Source organism: Mastigoproctus giganteus, chromosome 10 (assembly GCF_048544385.1).
Source record: "Mastigoproctus giganteus isolate SK-2022 chromosome 10, ASM4854438v1, whole genome shotgun sequence".
NCBI classification, from domain to species: Eukaryota; Metazoa; Arthropoda; class Arachnida; order Uropygi; family Thelyphonidae; genus Mastigoproctus; species Mastigoproctus giganteus.
The window spans coordinates 3835128-3859989 of record NC_143584.1 but is presented as its reverse complement, the minus strand read 5'-3'; the positions used below and the strand labels follow the sequence as shown (position 1 = coordinate 3859989).

The 24862-nt window shown below is 37.0% G+C and overlaps 1 protein-coding gene across 1 annotated transcript in view; it reads right to left on the bottom strand.

Annotated features, from left to right (window-relative positions):
- Nsun2 (tRNA (cytosine(34)-C(5))-methyltransferase Nsun2) overlaps nt 1-24862 on the bottom strand; it is a 166685-nt gene that overhangs the window by 81243 nt on the left and 60580 nt on the right. Inside the window, exons 6-8 of the mRNA XM_090384128.1 lie at nt 21735-21806; nt 13015-13096; nt 1298-1434 (exon numbers count right to left, since the gene is read on the bottom strand). Of these exons, the coding sequence (XP_090240254.1) occupies nt 1298-1434; nt 13015-13096; nt 21735-21806 (291 nt within the window). The remainder of the gene's footprint in view (nt 1-1297; nt 1435-13014; nt 13097-21734; nt 21807-24862) is intronic.

Genomic DNA, 24862 nt, shown 5'->3' with positions numbered 1-24862 from the left:
ATAATTGAAATAAAAGTAAAAGAGTTAACCATACAAGCAAATATTTAAGTGGGTAAAGTATAAACTTCTAAAATTATCTATATTTATATAAATAAATAATTATTTAAATATATATTTTTTTTCACTTTATTTACACACACACACACACACACACACACACACACACACACACACACACACACACACACACACACACACACACACACACACACACACTCCTACTCAATCAGGAAGATAGAATGGAACCACAAGATGTGTGATAATCAGTTGTCACATAGTGGGCATATCCATTTATCAAACAGCAAAAAAGATTGTAATACCTGAAATCAACTGTTGGAAATACTGTATTTCATTGTAACACAAAAGTAAAGTAACCGTTCTAGTTAGACTGCCATTAATGAACTTCAGTGCATGAAAATATAAAATGGACAGGAAGAGGAACTCACAGAGACACTCTCAATTAACCAATTCAAGAAACAACTGACAGAACTGAGATAAGTGCAGGACCAACAACCATCAGAAAAATATTTTGTAGAATGCACTGTCATGGTAGCACAGCTGCCATAAATTGAAACTGTCTCCTAGCAATGCACATCATTGCTTATCCTGATATATATAAGAAAAGAAAAAAAAAAAAGGAAAGGAAAATGAAAGGAAGATAAAGGGGAAAGGTTAAATAAGCAAAAGGTGGATGTATAGATACAGAAAAAGTAAAAGCATAATAATAAAAAGTATTTTTAAAATAAAATAAAAATATATTGTTGCATACTGAACAACCCTGGAGTCTCCTAAATTGTCAACCACCATTGGGGTTGGTCAATATGCGACAATATATTTATCTTATATTTAAAATGTTAATGGCAGGTTGTTTGTAAATACAGTCACATGACTGTATTTATAAACAACCTAAGTTTCAAGTTATAACTCATAAAAAAAAGGCAGATTATAACTTAAATATTTTCCAGTCATACTGGGAATAAAAATGTGATTATTTCCAAAACTATCAGTGATAATAAATTATTGTTTACTCACTGTAGTCTAGTTTGTGTTCCTTCCTATAAATATATAGTCTAATGCCGACATAACACCTCAGTGGAACAGTTTGCCATCAGAAATCTAACGATGAAGACCAATGAAGACCACATTCACAAAGAACTACTCACGGCAAATACAAGACTTAATACTAAAAGCCTGATTCATCTTAAAATTCTAACAAACACTAACCTAACTTATACTTTCTGGAGAACAAATCAAGTGACAGAAATTTTATGATATAATATTTGGGTAGGTTACTCACCTTTGTTATATAAAAGTTAGGCATATTTGCTGCATCATGATTGGTAATAATAAAACATGGACTATCCATACGCTTGGCTTGATGTACTAACATATAGCATCTTCTATTATCCACATCATTAGCTACAACAACACCCTCTGAAAGTTAACAGTTCATCATAAAAACAAATCAAGAATTTTAAACTACAAGAATATTGTAAAGTAATATTAACCCTCATACAAAATTTTTATTGTGTATGAGGATTAATTAGTTTACTAAAAGAAAGCTAAAAATCCAACACAAAACAACTACTTAACAATTGGCAATATTTCTTGATTCATGAAAAGAAAAAAAAATTACATTCTTCTTCTTCGTCTTCGCCTTGTCCCACGTTATATGGGGTCGGCATTCAATGTTCCCAATTCACACTTTACATCCTCTTCTTCTTCTCTAGTTGGATTAACTTCTTAACCTGAATACATCTATTGGTTTTGGCATAGTTTTTACGACTGGATGCCCTTCCTGACGTCAACCCTCACCATTTATCCGGGCTTGGGATTTAAGCTGCCGATCTACTAAACTTGCCGCAGCCATATAAATGGAGTAGCTCTTATTCAGTGATGAAGCTTCCATGGAGAGGGCGCTGACTCTCTTTAGAAAATACAGCTGCGAGTTACAGGCTCCGAAAAAAATGATAAGTGTTTGCTATTTATTTACATAATTGTTATTTTGTATTGTACTTAATACGTAGTCTTATAGTTCTAATTACGCTGGTTATTTTTATTTTAATTTATATAAACAGTTTTTGTAGATATACGTAATACTTTATAAAACCGTTATTTCGTTTGAATCTTGTAGGCATTGTTTTTTGTATATAGTGATAGGGAATTCAAATTTTTAATCCAGGTAGTTAGGTAGCTCTAACGTATAATTATAGAAACAGTAATACGCTTCACTGTTTCTATTAGATAGTGTAGTATTCACATTTAATTTAATTTAATTTATTGATCTTATTAATTTAAAATATCATGCCCCAAACTAGAGCAGCAAAGCAACGGGCACAAAGTGGAAGGAGTGCTGTGACTCGGGGGAGAACTGAGGGGGCGATTCTCCAACGCATCACAGCCTAAAAAAATGTGCAACTTGTGAAATGTTTGCCGAACTATCTGGAACGGAACATGACATTGCCATGGGGGATGTCTTTGTGTGTGCGCGATATAAGGAGTGTAAGGAAATCAGGCGACAACTCGGTGTTGTTATGGGCCTATATGAGAGTTTGAAGGACAGGGTGGATGCCCTCGAAAGATCTAAATTGAGGGCCCATCAGGCTCTCAGCTGCCCACATCAACGTCAGAGCTTGCACTTGGTCATCACGCAACACAGCGGCAACCCCCAAGGCAGATTGCGCTGGTCCCAAAGGAACTAGTAGTTGTTGGTGACTCTATCGTCAGGGAAACGGGAAACATCCTTTGTAAAAAGGATAGGTGGAACAGGACCAGGGTATGTCTGCCAGGGGCAAAGGTTGATGACGTTGTAGAGCAGATATCATCTTTTAAGGGCACAAAAGGTGATATAGTTGTACACGTTGGCATTAATGATATTAAGAGTAGGAGACCGGCAGAATTACTTAACAAGTACAGGTCACTGTTGAAAAAAAGCCGAGAATTAGGGTTGAATTTGAAAGTGTCTGCAATTCTGCCCAGACACGATAGGAGGGAGTATATGATGAGGGCCTTGTCGATCAATTTGGCCCTGGAAAGATTGTGGAAGGCTCAAGGGATAGAATTTTTTTCAGCCTGGACTGTACTTGTTAACAGGAGAGACTGCTTCTACAGGGATTGATTTTGATTTGGTAGTTGTTGGCGCATCGGCTTCTGTGGCCATATTGCACCTCCCAAGGTTTTTGCAGTACTTTGATCCAAGCCCGAAGCGGGAATCGAACCCGCGACCTTTGGGTTGCCGGGCAGGTACTTTACCCACTCGGCTAGCCCGGTCGGCTCTTCTACAGGGATGGGATACACTTAAATAGAAAGGGTGCAAGAATATTTGCTGATGCTATCGAGGCAGTGTTAGGTGGGTCGGAAAACTGATAGCTTGGGGGGATACAAGGACTAATAGTTTAACAGTAGCCGTAGGCAGAGGTGAAGGTGATTCTTGCACAACTTCTATTAGAATAAGTAGCGACCTGGAGCGAGGGGTGTTGGGGGTTTCAGGGCCGGATGGCAGTCATCGTGAAACAGGTGGATATGTGGGATGTGTTAGAGTAACTAAGAATAAGAATAGGTGCATTGTATACTTGCATGTATACCAATGCTAGAAGTATAGTAAAAAATTTGATGAATTTGAAGTGTTGGTCAAGACATCAAAGGCGGATATTGTTGGGATATCAGAGACGTGGTGTGACACAGATATAGGGAATGCCGAACTGGAATTTGGGGAGTACAATGTGTACAGAAAGGATAGGAAGGAAGGAGGTGTTATGCTGTTAATAAAGAAAACCATAAAATCAAAAGAAGTGCATCCAGTTGATATAGATGAACAGTGCACTGTTGAGTCAGTTTGGTATGACATAAGCACTGCAAAAGCAAAAATTAGAGAAGAAGAATGTTTTATACACCTAATGACTTGAATTAGTACAACGAACAATTGTACAGAGAAATAGAGTGGGCTAGCAAATCGGAATGTCTTATAATGGGGGATTTTAACTTCCCCGATATTGACTGGAACTTGTGGATTGGGCACTCACACACTAGTCAGACTTTTGTGGATTTATTGGATGATTGTTTTCTGCAGCAGCAGCATGTTCGAGAGGCAACCAGAGAAAATAATACTCTTGATCTGGTTATCAGCAGTGATCATTCATGTATTAGGAATTTGCAGATAAAAGAACCACTAGGTGGCAGTGATCACAGTGTACTGACGTGGGATTTACTTAAAGATTTAATTACCATCAGGGGTAAAGGAAAGGGTTTTTGCTTCCGTAAAGCCGAGTACAGTGGTCTCCGACAGTTTTTAAATTCTGTAAAGTGGGATCAACTGACGATGTTACCAACAGTAAATTCTAAGTGGGAAGCAATCAAGGAATTAATCGTGGAAGCTACTAAAAGTTTCATACCTATTAAGAAATATTGTTCAAGGTTTAGGCCTAAATGGTTGTCAAATGAACTAATGAGACTCATAACAGAGAAGAAAAATGCATGGGATGCATATAAATTATCAAGCGACTCAGAAGCCTATGGCAGATATAAGTTAATCTGTAATCAGGTCACAAAGGAGGTTCGGCAGGCAAAGGCAGATTACGAGAAATCCTTGGCAAAAGATGCTAAGAAAAACAGCAAGGATTTCTTTACTTATATAAACTCTAAAAGGAAGGGGATGAATCTGATTGGTCCATTTGATGTCGATGGTTCAACTGTTGAAAATCATGCTCAGATAGGAAACAAACAATGAGTATTTTGCATCTGCATTCACACGTGAGTAGTTATTAATTAAGGTTTGAAAATGGCAGAAGGTTATCAAATTGTACCAAGATACTTAATGATTTTGTAATACCTGAGAGCAAAGTGGAAGAGAAATTGTTGAAGTTAAACATAAGAAAAGCACCTGGGGTGGATGGGATCTATCCAGTTATATTAAAGGAGGCGGCAAAGCAACTAAGCAAACCCTTAACCATAATTATGAGAGCATCCTTGGACTCAGGGGAGGTTCCCACGGACTGGAGATGTGCAAATGTATCCCCAATTCACAAAGGGGAATCGAACAAGTAATTACAGACCAGTTAGTTTAACTTCTGTTCCGGGTAAAATAATGGAGTCGCTGGTTAAAGATGCATTGCAGGATCATCTAGACAAGACTGCGGCAATAATTCAGACACAGCATGGGTTTGTTAAGGGAAAGTCTTGTCTGACAAATTTCATAGGATATTATGATGTGGTTACAAAGGAACTGGATGCAAAAAATAATTTTGATATCATATATTTGGATTTCAGCAAAGCTTCTGACACTGTTGCGCATTGAAGACTATTAGCATTAGCATTAGTGGAGGCATTTGATGCAAGAAAGCAAGCTTATGCAGCATCAGCCAAAATAAAAAAAAAAAACCCACTTCCACTTCACCCCTCTGTTCGTTCAAAATACCTGTCCAGCTGAGCCTTAAACTTATTTAGGCTATCAACATCCACTACAAGGGATGGATGTCTGTTCCACCAACCAACCACCCGCTGGCTAAAGGCAAATTTCCGCACGTCTATCCTACATCTGTCTTTCCTCAATTTGAATTTATGCCCTCTCAGGTGATTATTCTGAGCTAGAGGAAGAATCCCATCAGCATTGAGCATGCTCAAACCATTCAAGGCTTTATACACCTCTATCAGATCACCTCGCTGGTGCCTAGTCTCCAGACACTGTAATTTGCAAAACTTAAGCCTTTCTTCGTAAGAGCATCCCTTTGTTCCATTCACTAATCTTGTTGCCCTTCTCTGTACTCGTTCCAGCAGCTCTACATCCTTCTTGAAATGAGGCCTCCAGACCTGTATACAGTACTCTAGGTGTGGCCTGACCATTGCCTTATACAAGGGAATAATCACCTCCTTATCCCTGCTGGAAAAATTCCTGTATATCATTGACAATACTCCATGAGCTACTCTTGCAGCCCGTCTGCACTGCTCAGAGAACTTCATATCTGCCTGCACAACCACCCCCAAGTCTCTTTCATTCTCTACCACTGTCAGTGTAGTACCACAGAGTTGATACGTTGCTCTGGGGTTGCTGTTTCCCATGTGTAGTACTTTACATTTGTCAATGTTAAACTTCATTTGCCACCTCTCAGCCCATCTGCTCAACCTTTCCAGATCCTGTTGCAGCAGCATAGTGTCAGTAGTGTCCTTGACAACCCTGCCAACCTTTGTATCGCCTGCAAACTTGGACATTAAATAAATAAATAAATTAAGCTTGATATACCATCATCAATATCATTTATAAATACAGAAAACAATAATGGACCCAACACTGAGCCCTGAGGGACTCCACTAATAACATTAGTCCACGATGAGCAGTGTCCATTGATTACCACTCTCTGTCTTCTCCCCCTCAACCACCCCTTTATCCATAGCAGCAATTTGGATTGCTGCTATGGATAAAGGGGTACAATGGGCTGCTATGGATAAAGGGGTAAAGCTGTACAATAACAGCTATTGTACAAATTGGAGCAGAATGGTATTAAGGGTAAGTTGCTACAATGGATAAAAGGATGGTTAAGTGCGAGAAGACAGAGGGTGGTAATCAATGGGTGCTGCTCTTCTTGGACTAATGTTATTAGTGGAGTCCCACAGGGTTCGGTGTTAGGTCCACTGTTGTTTTGTATATTTATCAATGATATTGATGAAGGTATATCAGGCTTAATGTCGAAGTTTGCAGATGATACAAAGGTTGGCAGGGTTGTTAATGACAGTAATGGCAGTGTGCTACTGCAACAGGATCTAGATAATTTGGGCAGATGGGCTAAGAAGTGGCAACTAACCTTGACAAATGCAAAGTACTGCATATGGGTAGAAGTAACCCCAGAGAAACGTACCAAATGTGTGGTACTACACTTAAGGTGGTAGAAAATGAAAAAGACCTGGGAGTAATTGTGCAGGCAGATATGAAGTTTTCTGAGCAATGCAGACAGGCTGCCAGGGCAGGTCATGGGGTTTTGTCAATGATATATAGGAATTTTGCTAGCAGGGAAAAGGAGGTGATTATCCCCCTGTATAAGGCAATGGTCAGGCCACACCTTGAGTACTGCGTACAGGTCTGGAGGCCTCATTTTAGGAAGAATGTAGATTTGCTTGAGTGTGTACAGAGAAGGGCAACAAGATTGGTGAGGGGAATGAAGGGATCCTCTTATCAAGAGAGGCTTAAGTTCTGCAAATTGCAGTGGCTGGAGACTAGGCACCTGCACGGTGATCTGATTGAGGTATATAAGGCCTTGAATGGGTTGAGCACGCTGAAGTCTGATGGGATCCTTCCACTTGTTCAGATTACGAACCTAAGGGGGCATAAATTCAAATTAAGAAAAGACAAATGTAGAATAGATGTGTGGAAATTTGCCTTTAGCCAGCGGGTGGTTAATTGCTGGAACAAACTTCCATCTGTCGTTGAATAAATTTAAGGAGGAACTGGACAGGCATTTGGAGGGAATGGTGTGATTTATTTATTTATTTTTTTTTTTGGCTGATGCTGCATAAGCTCATACATTTGCTTTCTTGCATCACATGCCACTACTACTACTACTACAACTACGTGATGTCACAATAATTTTAAGCAATTTATGCCGAATTTCTAGTCACCACTGAACAAGCAGGTGGCACTGTTGTAGTTCTTTTATCTCCTGGAAACATCCAAATGGCTGACTCGGTAGGATTACTGTAACCTTGAAAATACCAATAACGTATAACTCAGCAACATGTGAGTATTTTTAAATACAATTTGGTATCCTGAAAACTTCTACATCAAAGCTATCAGGTAGCACAACTATCCTACTAAGAATTCCCAGTGACTGATTATAGTTCCTTAAAAATTCAATGAGCTTGAAATTTCTTATGTTTTCCTATGTCCGAACATAATAATGATAGCCATTTTAAAAAAGTTCACAGTCCGAAAAATAAAGCCACTTTTAGGTCCCAAATCTTACCCTATCACTCACCCACACTTATTTTATCTAAAATATTTCTTTTTGAGCAACACCCCCAAAAACCTTCTTTATTAATTAATTTTAATTAAAAAAAAAAAAAAAATTACATTAGTGAGAATAAATCGGGCAAAATTGGTGTGTATATCTATTTGGGTAATTTGGTCTCATTAATATCTGAATACTTAGGCCTGATGGTTCAGCATCATGCATATGTATTCAGATATTAATGAGCACAAATTACCTAAATACGTATACATACAAATAATGTGTAATTTATTCTCACTAATATAATTTTTTTTTCTTTTGGTCTGTAGCTTGCACTATATGGCTAATTACTAATACTTACGACTGATGACAGGATTCAACATGGAAATTTGAAATAACAGTACCTATTAAGTATTTATATTGTGTATGTGTATATATATATATATATTGTACACAATAAAATTCCCTTTATTCATATGGTTTAATGTTATTCATACTTCACATCAATTCTTTATAAACAACTGTATAATGTCCTTCTCTCAACACATTAAGCATATCAAGGGTTAGAATTTCTTCATTATGGAAATAAAATATTACCATAAAGGAGGGGGTATCAAAAAGTTCGTACCCTTATCTAGAAATAATAGCCATAGAAAGGTGAAACTTCACAGGAACTTTAATCCTTTTCTACGTACTCTCCATGTATCCTTTTGTATGTACTCTCCTACACATTTCTCCCATCTATGGATCAGTTGTTTAATGCCTTGATCATAGAAGTCCACACTTTTTGCCTGAAACCACAATTCCGCTTCATTGGTGACTTCCTGAAATGAATCAAAGCGGTGTCCATGCAATGGTTTCTTCATTTCTCGAAACAAGAAGTCTGACGGTGCTAGGTCAGGAGAATAGAGTGGGTGCTGCAGTAGTTCAAAGCCGCACTGGGCAACAAAGTTGGTGGTGGCAAAGGCTGTGTGAGCCGGTGCATTGTCTGACAGAAGACGGACACCTCAGTTAACATTCTATGCCTTTTCACCTTAAAAATTTCACCTTTTCATCTTTTGAAAAAGTTATGCGATAACTTTTTCAAAAGATTTCTGTAGTATTCTCCAGTAAGTGTGGAATCATGGGGTAGGTAATCTGTCAGAATAACCTCTTTTCTGTCCCAAAACACGGACAACATCACCTTCTTCGCAGATGGAGTGGTCTTTGCCTTTTTGGGAGGTGGGGAGGAGGTTTGCTCACTGCTTTGACATGTCTAGTCTCTGGATCACATTGGTACACCCAGCATTCATCACTTGTCACCAACCAATCTAAAAGTTCTCAATATCTGCATTACACAAATCTAACAGTTGGCGAGAACACTGCATTCGACATTTCTTCTGCAAACGCATCAGTAATCTTAGAACCCATTATGCAGAGAATTTAGACATGTGCAGATGGTCACATAAAATGCTGTGGGCAGACCCATAACTAATTCCCACTGCATTTGCGATGAAATGAATTGTCACGCACCTGTCACTCAGCACCAGCTGCTCAACCTTTGCAACCATCTCACTTTCTGTGGATGTTGATGGCTTTCCTTCTCTTGGCTTGTCAAAGACACTTGTATGACCGCACTGGAACTCCCATTTCCACTTTTTTACAGTGTCATAGGATGGACAATTCTGCCCATACACAGATTTCATTTCTTCCTCAATTTCCCGAGCTTTCTTGCCCTGCAAATGCAGGAACTTGATCACTGCTTGATACTCCACTTTGTCAACCATAGCATCCTTCCTCAGATTCTGGGCTCCACCTCTGGTGTACGATCACCTACAGGAATGAAATTTCATATGTTAGTTATTGAATATGTAGACAACTTATATTAAAAACAGCATCTTCCTACTGATGTTTTATCTAGGTCAAGATACAAACGTTTTGATACCCCCAAAGATTGTCTTAATCTTTGACTTTTGTATACAAAACTTTTTAGATCTTGGTGATGATTTTGAAGTCCACTGCATGTTCTGATGATTCATATCTGGATTATACCGAAACGCCCACCACTCATCTCCAGTCACAATACAGTCAAGGAAATTAGGTGTTCGTGACATATCTGGACGTCTTCACATAATGATGCTCTTCATTACTTTTCCTCATACATGAGGTTGTGTGACATGAATTTTGCACATACACCTTCCTTTTTAACTAAAACTTCTTGCAGAATTTGATGGAATCATCTCCTTATTCATATCCAATTCATCAGCCATCATTCTGAGGGTCAAATGACACTCTCTTGCCACAATTTCTTTAACTTTTGCAACTCTTTCCTCACATGAGAGCTCGATGGACACCCACTTCTTGAGTCATATGAACATCATTACGTCCATCTTTAAACCACTTATACCATTCAAACACACTGGTATGGCTTAATGTTTCATCACCATAAACAGGTTTTAACATTTCATATGTTTATATTGCAGATTTTCCCAGTCTAAAGCAAAATCTGATATCATTAATTGCTCTATTGCAAAACTATGACAGAAACCTTAACACTACTAACAAAACTAGCTGTTACTTGCAACCTGTCAACATACTGAATAATCTCTATGCCACCATCTACTGGAGGAAGTTATAACTACAACATACCAGTTCCATTTATTTTCTAACTCATTGAACATGACCACAACAGCACCTAGTCTGAGAACTTCACTGCCACACCTCGTATACCAATTTCTCTGCTTCCCACTGAAGACAGTGAAATCAGCCTTTAGGGATTTGATACTGATTATTCAAGAAGTGAATGTTTAGACAGAACAACTGGAAACTGTAATACAATACAGGTGACCCCCACTTAACGCTGATAATTCATTCAGGAAAAACAGAGTGCTAAGTGAATCCGCGCTAAGCAAGCGCTGCATTCCCATAAGGTAACATATTTATTTGTGAGTTGCGGTCGGTGCCATAGGATATTTCCTAATCAATAATAAACAGTAGTGAAAAGATGCACAAATGTCGGTCAAAATATTTAATATTCAAATATTTGTATATATAAAATATTCTGCATTACATACGTATATAATTATGTGGTAACTACTTACGTATCAAAAGTAAACTTAAAATTCCAATTAAAATAATGAATTTAATTGATGAATTTAATCATGAAAAATGTGTCGATTTTGGGTTGAACTTTGGCCCTCTTCTAAATAAACTAAAAGGGATATTAATTTTAAATCCCCCACAGCGTTACCACCCAACAATAAAGTCAACCGATCCTTCGCCGCTTTGAAACCTGGCATGTTTTTTCTTCTTTCAATATGAAACTTCTTTTAGGCATTCGTTTCCACAAAAGTCCTGCTTCATCTATGTTAAAAACTTGTTGAGAAGTATAACACACAAACCCCTCTTCAATAATTTTAACAAGTTCTTTTTTGAAAGTTTCGGCTCCTTGATCTGCACTAGCGGCTTCTCCCTGGATTTTAAATCTATTCAACCAGCCCTTACCAGTTTTAAATGGTTCCACAATTTTTTTTTTTTTTTTTTTAAGGCTAGTTTTCTTCAGATCATCATATTGGCTAATCTCTTTCTCCCTCTCTCTCTCTTTTTTTTTTTTTTTTTTTAATATTTAACTTAACTGAATTCTGCATTGGAATATTATCTTCAATAAAATTAGTTAGTCTTTCCATTTCAATCCTAATAGCTGGCCTAGTCCTAGTTGCTTGCAGTGGAACAGCTATCTTTCCCGCTGCTAAAATTAATTCTTTATTTTTTTATAATTGTTCTTACAGTTAAAGTTGCAAGTCCTAAATTATGGCACACATCCGCTTGTCGTTGACCGGAATCGATTCGCTTCAAAACGTTTAATTTAATTTTCAAATTCAGTCTTTTTCTTAGTCTATTTATAGTCTTCATACTGCACCCAAACGTTGTTGCTTTTTCATTCTTATCGGCCATTATTAGCTCTTCGAAAATGGAACTGCATTAGCTGCATTAATTATGATACAATGTTCAAGTAAACTGTCCGTTACGCACGATGTCTAATACTGTACTGAGTGATGACTAGACTTTGGATAAATGCATATAATGCAAATATTACAAGCAATATACTTGATCATTTTTTAAAATATTGATCTCGGAACTACGTAACAACTCACTATAATGAAATTAAATTAGCGTGCGAGAAAAGTTCACCGAGCGTGGATAAATTTCTCAAATCAGCATGGGAAACGTTTTAATGCTGTTTTGCTATTCATTTTCAAGTTATCAACTCCATCAAATGAAACGATTTTGTTAAATATGCCAAAATTGCAATCTGTAAAAGAGCGTTATAGTCAGATACGGGTTATAATATAAGAACAGCATTATAGCGAACCGCATTATAATGGGGGCCTGCTGTACATAATAGTACATTACAGATACTATTTCCCATCAATGAAAGTTCACTAATATATATATATATATATATAAGCAAAAAGAGCACACAAAAGAACAGAACTATTATGGTACTCTGGGATTGGCTGAAAAGTTAGACTGGAAGCTATAACCATAAGATGTGGAAAGCTGTGAAAGAGGAAACTAGCCACTCAAATGTACAAAATAGGGTAAAAAGCACATTATATGATGAGGGCCTCAGGAATTTTATGCAAATCCAATCAAAAACCATGGAAGAGTTTTCTCTAAATAAAGAATTTTTCTAAAGATAAACGATATTTCAAATAATTTTATACTTCTAAAAATAATGGGTTGTCAATAAGAACAACTATAATACCTAAAAAAAAATTATTGCTGAGAGAGTCTATAACACAATATAACTTTAATTTGGGCGCCTCCGTAGCCAGGTGGGAAGGAGCAGCAGTGTGTAGCACACGCTTCTTGATTAGACCGGGGTTCGAGCCCGTCACCACCAAATATGGAGGATGCGGAAAGGTCATTCAGGGAATGACCACCGCACATCCCGGAGCAATATGGCCTTAGTTGCTAATGCTCCTAAAAACCAAAAAATAACAAAATAACAAATAACTTTAATTTGCTAACTATATATTAATTTACTTAATAAACTGACAAACGACTTCTTTCAGCTAGGCATTAACTAACTACTTACCTGGGATTTTTCCTTCTTCTTTATGAAGCATTTCTATTACCTGGGCTGTTTTCGATCCAGGAGCAGCACACATGTCCAAAACCTAAAATGTGAATGGACATACATATGTCATATCAAAAGAAAAAATTTTCAAGAGATTACATATTTTAATATTTGAGAAAATTAAGATCTCCTGGACAAGCAGGAGCAGATATATAAGTAGTGAGAGAACAGAGTGGCCAGCACAGGTTACAATGTAGAGCTTATGCTGGGCTGACATGTAAACTTTACCCTTACACTTTTTCATGATATACATACATAATCCACATACCTTAATACTTATCTAATTGTACTCTAGTTATTTTTTGTCAATGTGATGGTACTTTATACGGTTGTTTATTTTCTTTGTTTTTAAAGTTTGTTTGTAAAGTTTTCTGTTTCCATACTGTCATCTCTTTCTGAGCAATGGTTTTTCTGAACTAATGTAATTAAATTGGGTTTGTCTGTTCTACCTAGTCAACCATTTGGACCTTTCCTAAAGTTTTCTGGCTAAGAAAAAGCAGTGTAAATTACATCTGAACATGTTTCTTTATGTTCTGCTGTAGCCTTTATGTGTTTATTTATTTTTTGTTCCAGTTGGTCTGGAGGAGAGAGATCCAGTCAGTAATAATATTCTTGCTAGTCAGCTAGTCTTACTAATGGAAGTACAATGACTTCTGTCTAAATTGTTCTGTTGTTCATTGTAGCATTTTGGTTCAGCTGATATAAATTTTTACCCTGAATTTTTTTCCCATCTTCCATTTTTTTTTTTTTGTATGTCTTAGAATAAGCTGTGCATGGACTGCTGCAACTGGCACATGCAGGAGAGGTTGCTATGCATTGTTTGAAGGTGTTCTTTTGAGCCACAACTGGAACAGCAATCCCAAAATAAATCTCCTTGACATGTAGTCTGGGATTGGCCACACCTTACAGTTGAGTTAACCAGCTTTAAATGAGATTGGCATGCATGGTATATGATGCTGCTGCAGTACATACTATGATAGTGTATATTTTAGTATGATATGATATGATGCATCAAAATTAACTGCCTTCTTTTTAAATCACAATCTGCTTTGCTTGAAGTACCTTTTGATCTTTGCATCTCCCATTCTATATCCTTCTACAAGTACAGAAGGTCCCACTCAATAATTACTCCTTTTTTGAAGAGTCAGAGAGTAATGTAGAGTGACTTTAATTGGGATTTCACTTATTGTAATCAGTTCCAATATCAGTTTTAAGCATGTAGTTTGGTTTATTAACAGGCCTCCTAATTGGTGGAATTTACCATTTTGAGGAATCCGCATTTTCCAGACATTTCTGTACAATGAAGGGTGGGAGATGACTCACTGACTGATCCGATAGTGAATGTATTATCAAGATGCTAGAATCTAAAGCATCTTTGCTATTTATGTTTTTTTTTTTGCTGAGAAATAACATGATTTATGGTAAATAGCTAAATTGTTTTTGCACTTTTCACATAGGGTGGGGTGGGGGGGGAAATATTCAGTAATACTAATTGTCCAAAATGAAAATCAACCACAAATCGGACTTTCCCACAACTGACTCATGAACATGTAATTGTTTGTTTTGTTATTTGGTTTTTAGGAGCATTAGCAACTAAGGCCATATTGCTCCGGGATATGCAGTGGTCATTCCCTGACCTTTCCGCATCCTCCGTATTTGGTGGTGACGGGCTTGAACCCCGGTCTAATCAAGAAGCATGTGCTACGCACTGCTGCTCCTTCCTACCTGGCTACGGAGGTGCCTATGAACATGTAATAGCCTTAGCTATCATTACTAGAATGATGTTCATAACAAATCTCAAGGGTCATTATACAAGATAATTTAAAATGAGTACAGCAATTTTAAGTTACACTGACAAAATCAATAAATATACTTGAATTGAAAAGATTTTTAGAATTAATAAACTTGATCTCTTTCTTCTGTGCGATGGTTGAGTATTAGATCTCCAAAAAGTGAACAATCTAAGAACATGTTTCACATACTCACATTTCACACAATGAAATCAGGGTGGGTATTTAATGGGATTTAAGGAACTGGCTGTGATCCTGAAGTAGCACCTGCAACCACTCATACACATATTGCTAAACTGAATCCATAAGCTATCACAAAAAAATATAAAATGCATTATTAATTGTTGCATTAAAAGGTCAACTTCCATAAGCAGTTGCACCAAAGTGTGAACTCTCCTAGCTGCTATGACTGTATAAAAATAAATGTACTTATTTAATTTCATAAGTATGGAAAAAAAAAAAAAATCCACCAAATCAGCAATCCATTCAACCGGTATCAGTCATTTACACACACCAGTTGCATTTGAAAGAACACAGGATGATCTGCTTCCAGTGACACAACTGAGAGAGAGAGACTTCATGATTCTTTTGTTTATATTCTGCAGGGGGTGGGGGGACTTAACATATCACGCTGTTGGTCCATAAAACAACTTTCTGGAGAGATCTAAAGAAATGTCCTGGCTTTTATTCTTTCAAGCAGAAACTGTTAAAATAATAATAATAATCTTATGAGTAGAATAATTGACCAGGATACCATAATTGATATTCAGTCCCCTAATTAAGTGTTATCAAAACACAAGCACATTGTGTGTTTTATCTGTAGAAATATGTATACATGGGTCAATTTGCATGTTGTGCAAGCTGAAAAACCTGAGATAACACTACGGGAAAAATACTACTCAAACAATTGGAGATCGGCTAACTACAGCCTCGACCAAAATAGTCTTTTGGAAATTCTTCTGGTCATCAAGAACTGAACCCGGACCTCTCCAAACACATCATAGTTAATTTCACAAATATACGTGGTCTCAATTCTAATCTCAACGATGTCCATTTCCCCTTGCAGTCTGCCAAACCCCATGTACTTTTTCTGACAGAATCTCAGTTATCGGTTGATTCAACTACTGCTCATCTCAGTTGCCCAAATTATCCGCTGTATGATTCCTTTCGCCTCAAAGGTGGTACTTGTGCATATGGCTGTTTCAATATTCCCTGTGAGAGACTTGGTAATTTAGAATCTCCACATTTGATCTTCTCTGGCTTAAAATCTCTCTACCTCATTCTGTCAAATTCATCTGTTGTTTCTACCGTTCTCCCAACTCCACTAATCACTTGGAGCTCTTTGACTTCCTCTCTTTGCAACTTGACTTTCTCCAGTCCAACTTTCCTAACAGTGAGGTAATTTTCCTTGGTGATTTTAATGTTCACAACTCTAGCTGGCTTCCGTTTTCTAGTCACACTGACCCAGCTGGTCGAGATGCTGAGGCTTTTGCAATTACTAATGACCTAGCACAGATTGTTCATTTACCTACAAGAATGCTGGACAATCCTAATCATACAGCCAATACGCTCGATCTTTTTCTCACAAACAACCCATCTAAGTACACAGCCGAAGTGAGTGGTCTTTTAGGCACCTTGGATCACAACTTGGTGTTTGTCTCTTCTCCAATGGAGCCTTAATCTCATGGCTATTCCCAACCTCGTACTGTTTGGCATTACAAAAATGCAAAGTGGGATGACCTGCAAGATTTCTTTTCTTCTTTTCCTTGGTCGGACTACTGTTTCAAAACCTCTGATGTCAACATTTGCTCAGATCATATCAGTGAAATTATTCTTGTAGGAATGGAATCCTTTATCCCACACTCCACTTTAAAATCTCGTCCTTTATCTAAACCTTGGTTTTCCAATAACTGTACTAAGGCCGTTCAGGAGAAGAATTTTGCATACATATCGTAATTGGCTTGTTTCCAATTCTTCAGTTTCATTTACTGCCTACACCAAAGCTCTCAACAATTGTAAAGCAGTTATTAAATAAGTCCAAACTAGATTTTCAACAGGCTAAGATTAGAAAACTTGCTCAAACTAAATAGGTCCAAACTAGATTTTGAAAAAGGCTAAGATTAGAAAACTTGCTTCTTGCCGTAATTGTAGCCAAGCATTCTGTTCTTTTGCCAAAGCTATTGGCCGCACCTTTTGCACATTTCTGATCCCACCTCTGTCAAAACCAGATGGTTCTGTTGTCACTTAGGCCAAGGATAAAGCTGAACTGCTAGCATCCCATTTTTCTTCCAACTTATGTATTAATGATCTTGGTAAAACACCTCCCACTATTCTCAGCACACTCCATTCAATGCCTCCTCTGGTCTTCCGTCAAAAGGATGTCAGAAGGATTTTGACGAATCTTGATGCTAAGAAAGCTCCAGGTCTCGATGGTATTTCTCCACTTGTTCCCAAAACCTGTGCTCTTGAACTTACTCCTATTCTTTGCCGCCTTTTTTCACTTTCTTATTCCAAAAGTGTTTTTCCTTCTGCTTGGAAATTTGCTCATATCCAGCAGTTCCTAAAAAGGTTGACAAATCCCTCCCATCCAATTATCGTCCCATTGCAATTACTTCTACTCTTTCTAAAGTAATAGAGAAATCCATTAACCGACTACGTAGAACCCTTCCGTCTGATCAACGATCGCCAGTATGGATTTCGTCAGTGTTGATCCACTGATGATATTCTGGCTTATGTTACCCATTTATGGACTAATTCAATGGAAAAGTTTGGTGAAACACAAGCAGTTGCTCTTGACATCTCAAAGGCTTTTGATCATATTTGGCATAAAGGTCTCCTAAACAAGCTTCCATCTTATGGTTTGCCAACTGTTTTTTGTAATCGGTTATCCAGTTTTTTTTCTCTGATCGCTCACTGAGGGTGATGGTAGATGGCTCTCTGTCTTCTAACTTTTCCGCAAATGCTGGTGTCCCCCAGGTTCAGTTCTTTTCCCCCACTCTTTTCCTCTTGATATTAATGATCTTCTTCCATTGACTGGAAATCCTATCCATAGTTTTGCCGATGATAGCACATTGCATTCCACTTTCCATTTTGAGAAACCTTTCCCTGCTCAATCAGCTTCAACTTCTCAAATATGTGGTACCAATTCCTTAAATGCCGATCTCCAGGTAACTCTCCAGTGGGGCAAAGACAACTTAGTTGATTTCAATCCTTCTAAAACTCAGTCTTAGTCTTATTTCTCGCAAAAAGGATTCTTCTGCTCCTCTGATTATCTTTGGTGACACTGCAATTTCTAGGCAAAATGATATATCTCTTTTGGGGATTACCCTGACTTCTAATCTCTCTTGGCACAAGCACATTAAAAATATTGCTTCCTCTGCATCTAAAAAACTTGGTTTTCTCTTTTGCTCTCGGTATTACTTTTCTTCCAAACAGCTGTTCACTCTGTACAAATCGCAAATCCGCCCTATCATGGAATATTGTTCCTACATCTAGGGCAGTGCCACCAAACCTCTCTCAGGCTTCTAGATTCCATTTAGAAGAGAGCAGTTAGGTTAATAATGACTCCTCTCTAACAGTCTCTCTCCACTCGCTGTCTCATAGACATACTGTTTCTGCCGCATGCCTCTTCTACAAATACTTCCACGGGCACTGTTCTTCTGAATTGGCTTCTACAATTCCCGCTTTCTCTCTCTCTCTCTCTTTCAAAAGAGTCTGAACACCTGCCACCACCAGCCAACATCCATTTACTGTCCAACTTCAAACTCACAGAAACAAAATTTCATCTTCCTCGTTTATTCATTCAACTGCAGTTTTCTGGAACAACCTTCCATCATAAGCATTTCCTGAAAATTACAGTCTACAGAAGTTCAAGTCTAATGTCAACAAATATCTTCTTTCATCTTCTCAACCTCCAACCCAAGCACGGTACTATAGGTTCAAATACCTCTCGTGTTTGGGGTTTTCATAAAAAAAAAAAAAAAAAAATCTGGAGATTAGACATCTGCAAGGTGATCTGATTGAGGTGTTAAAGGCTTTAAGTGGATTGAGCAAGCGCAACGTTGATGGGATTCTTCCTCTTGCTCAGATTATGCATCTCGGGGGGGGGGGGGGGGGGGGGGAGCATAAATTGTAACTGAGGAAAGACAGTTGTAGAACAGATGTGCGGAAATTTGCCTTTAGCCAGTGGGTGGCTGATTGCTGGAACAAACTTCAATCTGTCGTCGTGCAAGTTGATAGCTTAAATAAATTCAAGGAAGAACTGGACAAACTTTTGCATCAAATGGATGGGTGAAATGGGAAGGTTTTTTTTTTTTTTTTGGTGATGCTGCATAAGTTTGCGTTCTTGCATCATATGCCTCTACTAATGCTTACAAGACACTATCGATATAAGCAAAGTTTGCACATGGCTAGTATGTTTTCAAAGGAGCAATCAATGACATCTGTGACCAGCCAAGGAGTGAAAGAATTGTGTGCACTGAAGAAAACATTACAATTTTGGATTAATTATTCAAAAATATCAGACAATAACTATGGTGAAAGCACTAAGGTGTTCAAAGAGAAGTGTACTAACCAATTTAGACATACTCGATTATAGAAAAATATGCTGCAAATGGTTACCCAAGCTGTTAACAGGAGAAATGAAATTCTCCATGCAGACCTGCAAAAACCTGTTACAGGAGTGCAATAATTTTCAAGATTTTTTTAAAAGTGACCTGGATCTTTCAAAAATCTTGAACTGCCAGATCATCAGTAAAAATGATGGCCACAATATTTGGAACATAGAAGGCCATTTTTTTTTTTTCACCCCCCTGGAGAAAGGTCATATTATAAACAAAAATAAAAGATATTGCCAACACATGATAAGCTTAATAGTGCTATATGAGCCTATATTTTCTAATTTAATACTGCTATAAAACAAAAAAGAAAGTAAATGTGATGTAATGAAATTTAATTTAATACAGCTATAAAACAAAAAAGAAAGTGATGTGATGTAATGAAATGTGACTTGTGTTTAAGAGGACACAAAATCACATTTACACCATGATAAAGCCTGGCCACATACTGCCCATATGACTCAAATAAAATTGCAGACCTAGTCTTTTTCTATATCCTGGACCATGTTCCGCTACAGCTGAACCTCTGTAATTTGCAGTCTTAAGGGCTCTATTGTGTTTCCCCAGGTGATCCCGCAGTCTGCGTTTTGTTTCCCCCACAATCAGGACACTCAATTTCATATATGACCCCACTAGTGTCATTACCCGCAATAGGATCTTTAGTTGCGGACACTACTGTGTGCAGCCTCCGACCTAGCAGCTGCACACAGCATATCTTATGTTCATGTATTCTATAAATCCAGCTTGATAAACAAGCTGGATTTATAGAATAAAATATACAAACTTTGGATCTACAGTCTTTATACTTATGACCAAAGAGGCTTTGCTTATGGACCAACCAATGTGTATTTATTACACACAGGTTGGTCCATAAGGTTGGTCATTTATTACAATTTATCAGTTATAAATCAGTAAAAACTGAGGACTTGTCCTCAGTTGTATTTGGAGGCCACAGGATTTCAGGTGACATAGGTAACAATATAATCTTAATACTCAAGACAGAAATTACTTCCTTAACCATGGGTTACCTTCAGCAAAACTCTTTTAAATAACATTGCTGAAAAGGCTATTTCCTATTATTTAAAGTAAACAACACCACCACCACCATATTCTGTTTGAAGACTTGCTTCCTTTGAAGTTTCACCAGATAGCAGGTGTCTTGATTAGAACATATCTAAAGACCCGTGATTAACAAAGCACTGCTGTTTAAATTGCCATATAATATAAAGAAGATAAAACTTCAAATATTTAATATGTGAAAGTTATATGGCAGGTGAAATTCTGCTGGTCAAATTCATAGAAGAAGAAAAAACAGTCCTCAATTTTATTAATTTATATAGGCTATAATAGTGTTTTTGCATGTTGAATATCAACAATTTAATTGAATTTGCTTGTCAAAATCAGGACTATGAAGCTATGGATGGGGAAAGGGAGGGGGTAAATCCCAGGAGTCCATTCTTAAAAACAAATCCTCATATAAAGTGAGAACAGGGATGCCTTCATCAGCTTTTGCTGCCTGATGCCAAAGGCAGAAATATGAACTTTCTGTTTCCAGACTTCTCTTTTCAATATCAGGCCATTCTAATGACAGCAAAACTCTGAACACTATATGAGTATATCAGCTTGATCTATCTTCATTTTTACATTGCCTCTAAGCTACCCTTAGAATGAGTCTTACTGTAAGACAATAAGATTCACAATTCCTTGTCACAAGCAGTGCTGCTTCTGAATGGCAATATCTGCCCACACACTGCCTAAACCCACATCAACCCTCTTAGAGGCTATTCCTCATCACCCTCCCTACAAGGTGGGAAATAGTCATCCATTATTCCAAATTGGTCAGCCCTCCACATTTGTGCAAGAGCAAATCCAATCAGACGATGCCATACAAAACAAGGTCAGACAATAGATACTGCAATAGGACACGCTGTATTTGGAGTCCACATGTCCTACCATCATGTTGATAATTTTACTCACCATCAACAACAAGTGCCTGAACAAGCATGAAGATTATAGTGAAAAACAGACTATGCATGTACCTATATCTGTTTACTTGGATGTAGTCCACTTGCATTTTTAACTCATGAGTCCTCCTACATATTCCACCAAATCAAATACTATATTTTTTCTTACCAACATATAGTAAATGTCCTATAATGACAACCAAGACAATCTCAAACAGAGAGAAAGAGAGTTCAATGATATATCTACTGGTAACAATAAATTTCATACATCAATTTCAAATTAACAGAAGTTCTAAAGAAGTACTAACCTTGTGATGTGGCTGCACATCAAGAAGGAGGGGAGGTATCATGCTTACTGCTTCTTGCCTGTTAATGTTTCCCTGAAATATTCAGCACAATCAATATTCCTTTATTTAATAATTCAAAGCAACTAAACTAAAACAACTGGTAACAAACCTATCCATCAAATTCATGTGACATTTGAATTGCAGCCCTCATCACACCTCACCTCTTCCAAATATCATTATAGGCACAAGAGACTGATAAGGTTCCCCAGGCATTTACCACTGTCTCATCTGAAGACTAAGTAACATACCTCATTACCTGTTTCCACTTTTTCACTATTTAAAACAATGAGCTGGGTACTACCGCAAATGACATCTGGCATTTTTTTATATGATATAAGATTGCAAAGAGCAGCTCTGTCACAAAAAGCCATTGTTTAAAATTCCAGACTGTAGATGAACTAACAGACTTTCTCTTATGACCATTTGGAGCTCCAATGTAATGTTTTCCGAGGAAACTTTGGTTTACTTTCACTATCTTCTTCATAGATTAGTGATTTATATTTGTCAGTGTTTTTGAGTTACCTGACCATCAATAAAAACCCACATCACTGTCATTCTTCCATTTTTTCACTACATTAGCTAATGGTGACAGAAAAGTTCAAATGTGTGGTTGTCACAAACAATGACAAGTTGCTAATATGGCATCCAATGATTGAATCTCTTTAAAACATCAAAAACATCTTGATATGGCATAATTCTGCTTGTTTTTGATATCTCTATTATTGCCCAAACACTTTTAAACCTATTCCTGCTTTGCTTACATCTCATTCCCACCTTTTCACTACTGTGGGAGAGGAGGTAACTAAATAATTTTGGTAGGATAGTGTATGTATGCATGTATTAAGTTTACATGCATAATTTAAGTTTTAGACTGCTTAATCATTTTGATTTTACTCAATTTTGCTGAATGAATGATAATGCCATCTTTCTCTAAAGTTGTAGGCTGATATACACATGTACATTAGGAAATATGGATACCAACTGCTGGAAAAAATTTATGTTCGATTACAATTTTGAAACTGCTATTTATAAGAGACTAGCCAATAGAAGCAGCTTGAAAGGAAAAGATATACACCAAAATAAAGCATAAACACAAAACATATATACATCAATTTGCAGGCCATGAGAATTTTCCATTCTGAATGTGAAGATATAAATGAAGATTTATGCGCACAAAATAAATAATTTAATTCCACATCACCAAAGTAAAATTTCAAAACTGTAATCAAACATATTTTTCCACCTGTACCATATACACTTAATTTGTAAGTGAAAATCACTTACATAACCGAAACAGGTCACTGGTAATGTAAGCACACTATGACCAACTAACATAATTGTAATTTGTAAGGGCAAGTTATGAAGTTCACTGAGTTACATGGATGGATTACAAGCATTAAATAGCAAATAATATCGCAAAAAATGCATTTCTCTCTCTTTAGCAGGCAAGAACAATCATATACTGTATAATATATAACATACTGCATAATTATTATGGTAGCAGAAAATAAAACTGAGTGATTTTCAAATTACATGCAAGAAATTTAGAAATACTTTACAAATAATATTTACACTTTTTGACTCCTCCATTGAGAAAGTATTTTTTTCTCTGAAGCACAATCATTGTTATTCTTTCTCTCATATTGGGCAGACATGCAGTGACTTAAAGGAAGATGTACAGCATCTGCATTGTGAAATCCCGTTCCAGGTCATTAATGATAAGTGAATTTTGGTTTCTGCGGTATGAACAAAACAGATTACAGGTGCACCCACAACACAACTTAGAAGTATGCGAATTCCCCTATGATTTTGCATGCTATTTTTGGTTTGGAGAAGTGGATAGAAATGTAAAATTTAAAGGTGACATATTTACTGAATAGTAGCAAATTTTCATTATAGTTCCATTCAATTTTGTTATAACAATGTTTGACGGTAGTTGGCTTTGGCAGTCTTTTCAAGTAAGAACAAGATATTCCCAAGTCACAGGAACCAATTCAGACTCTGAATTTCAGTGTAGACTTATTTCAAATTATCCGTACTAAAATGAATATAAAATTAAATATAAAAGTATATGTCGTTAGTCAAGGAATGGTAGTGACTTCAAAATACATCACATTTCAAATAATCTGATATTAAATTAATTGAGGGTATGCTGTTGTAAAATATATAAAAATTATCATTAAAGCAAGATACGCTTTTTTTTTTTTTTTACTGTTTAACTCATGTTTTTCTAAATCAACAGGCAAGAATAGCATAAATAATGGAGTACTAGAATTTTCCAAGTGAAGTAGTGTTTCTACTAATTGATGTTATTTTATTATTGAAATTATGACAAGAAATCAAACTAAAATAATCGAAAAAAATATCAAGGGTTTGTTATTACAAAATATAATTGAACAGATTTGGGATGATCACAAAAATTGATCTTGACATACTTCACCTTGACTGTATAGTAGATGTCAAGGCAGTGGCCCACCATACAGTAAATCATGGTTCCTTCTTAGTAGTAAATTCTGAAGCTTACTGCTGACTATGATTGATCATCAGCCACAAGCTACTGAGAACAGCAAAACACCGAATACTTACTATGTCATACATAATCATATATGCACATATTTCATGTTGAAACTTTAGACTAAAGAGCAGTGTCAAGCAGCGTGTGGAAAGGGATGAGTTTCTAGAAACTCTCACAAGCCTTACAAAACAGTAAGTCATCTGATCTATAAGTTGCCAGTTGGGCAGCCTTGCCCTAAGACAGAGGTCAGCAACCACAAGAATTTATCAGTCACCTAGCAGCAGAAAGGGTAACATCAGAAAACCAAATATTTTTGAAGTGCTTATTAAAGTAAAACCAAATATTTTGAAAGTGTGCACTGGCTAGAGATCACAGTCTGAAATTTATTGCTGAATAAATAAACTTTTCCATATTACAATACCTGCATTGTGCATGCTCACACAACTATGCCACTTCACACCTGCTACTAGGCGCCTCCATAGCCAGGTGGGAAGGAGCAGCAGTGCATAGCACACGCTTCTTGATTAGACCGGGGTTCAAGCCCGTCACCACCAAATACGGAGGATGCGGAAAG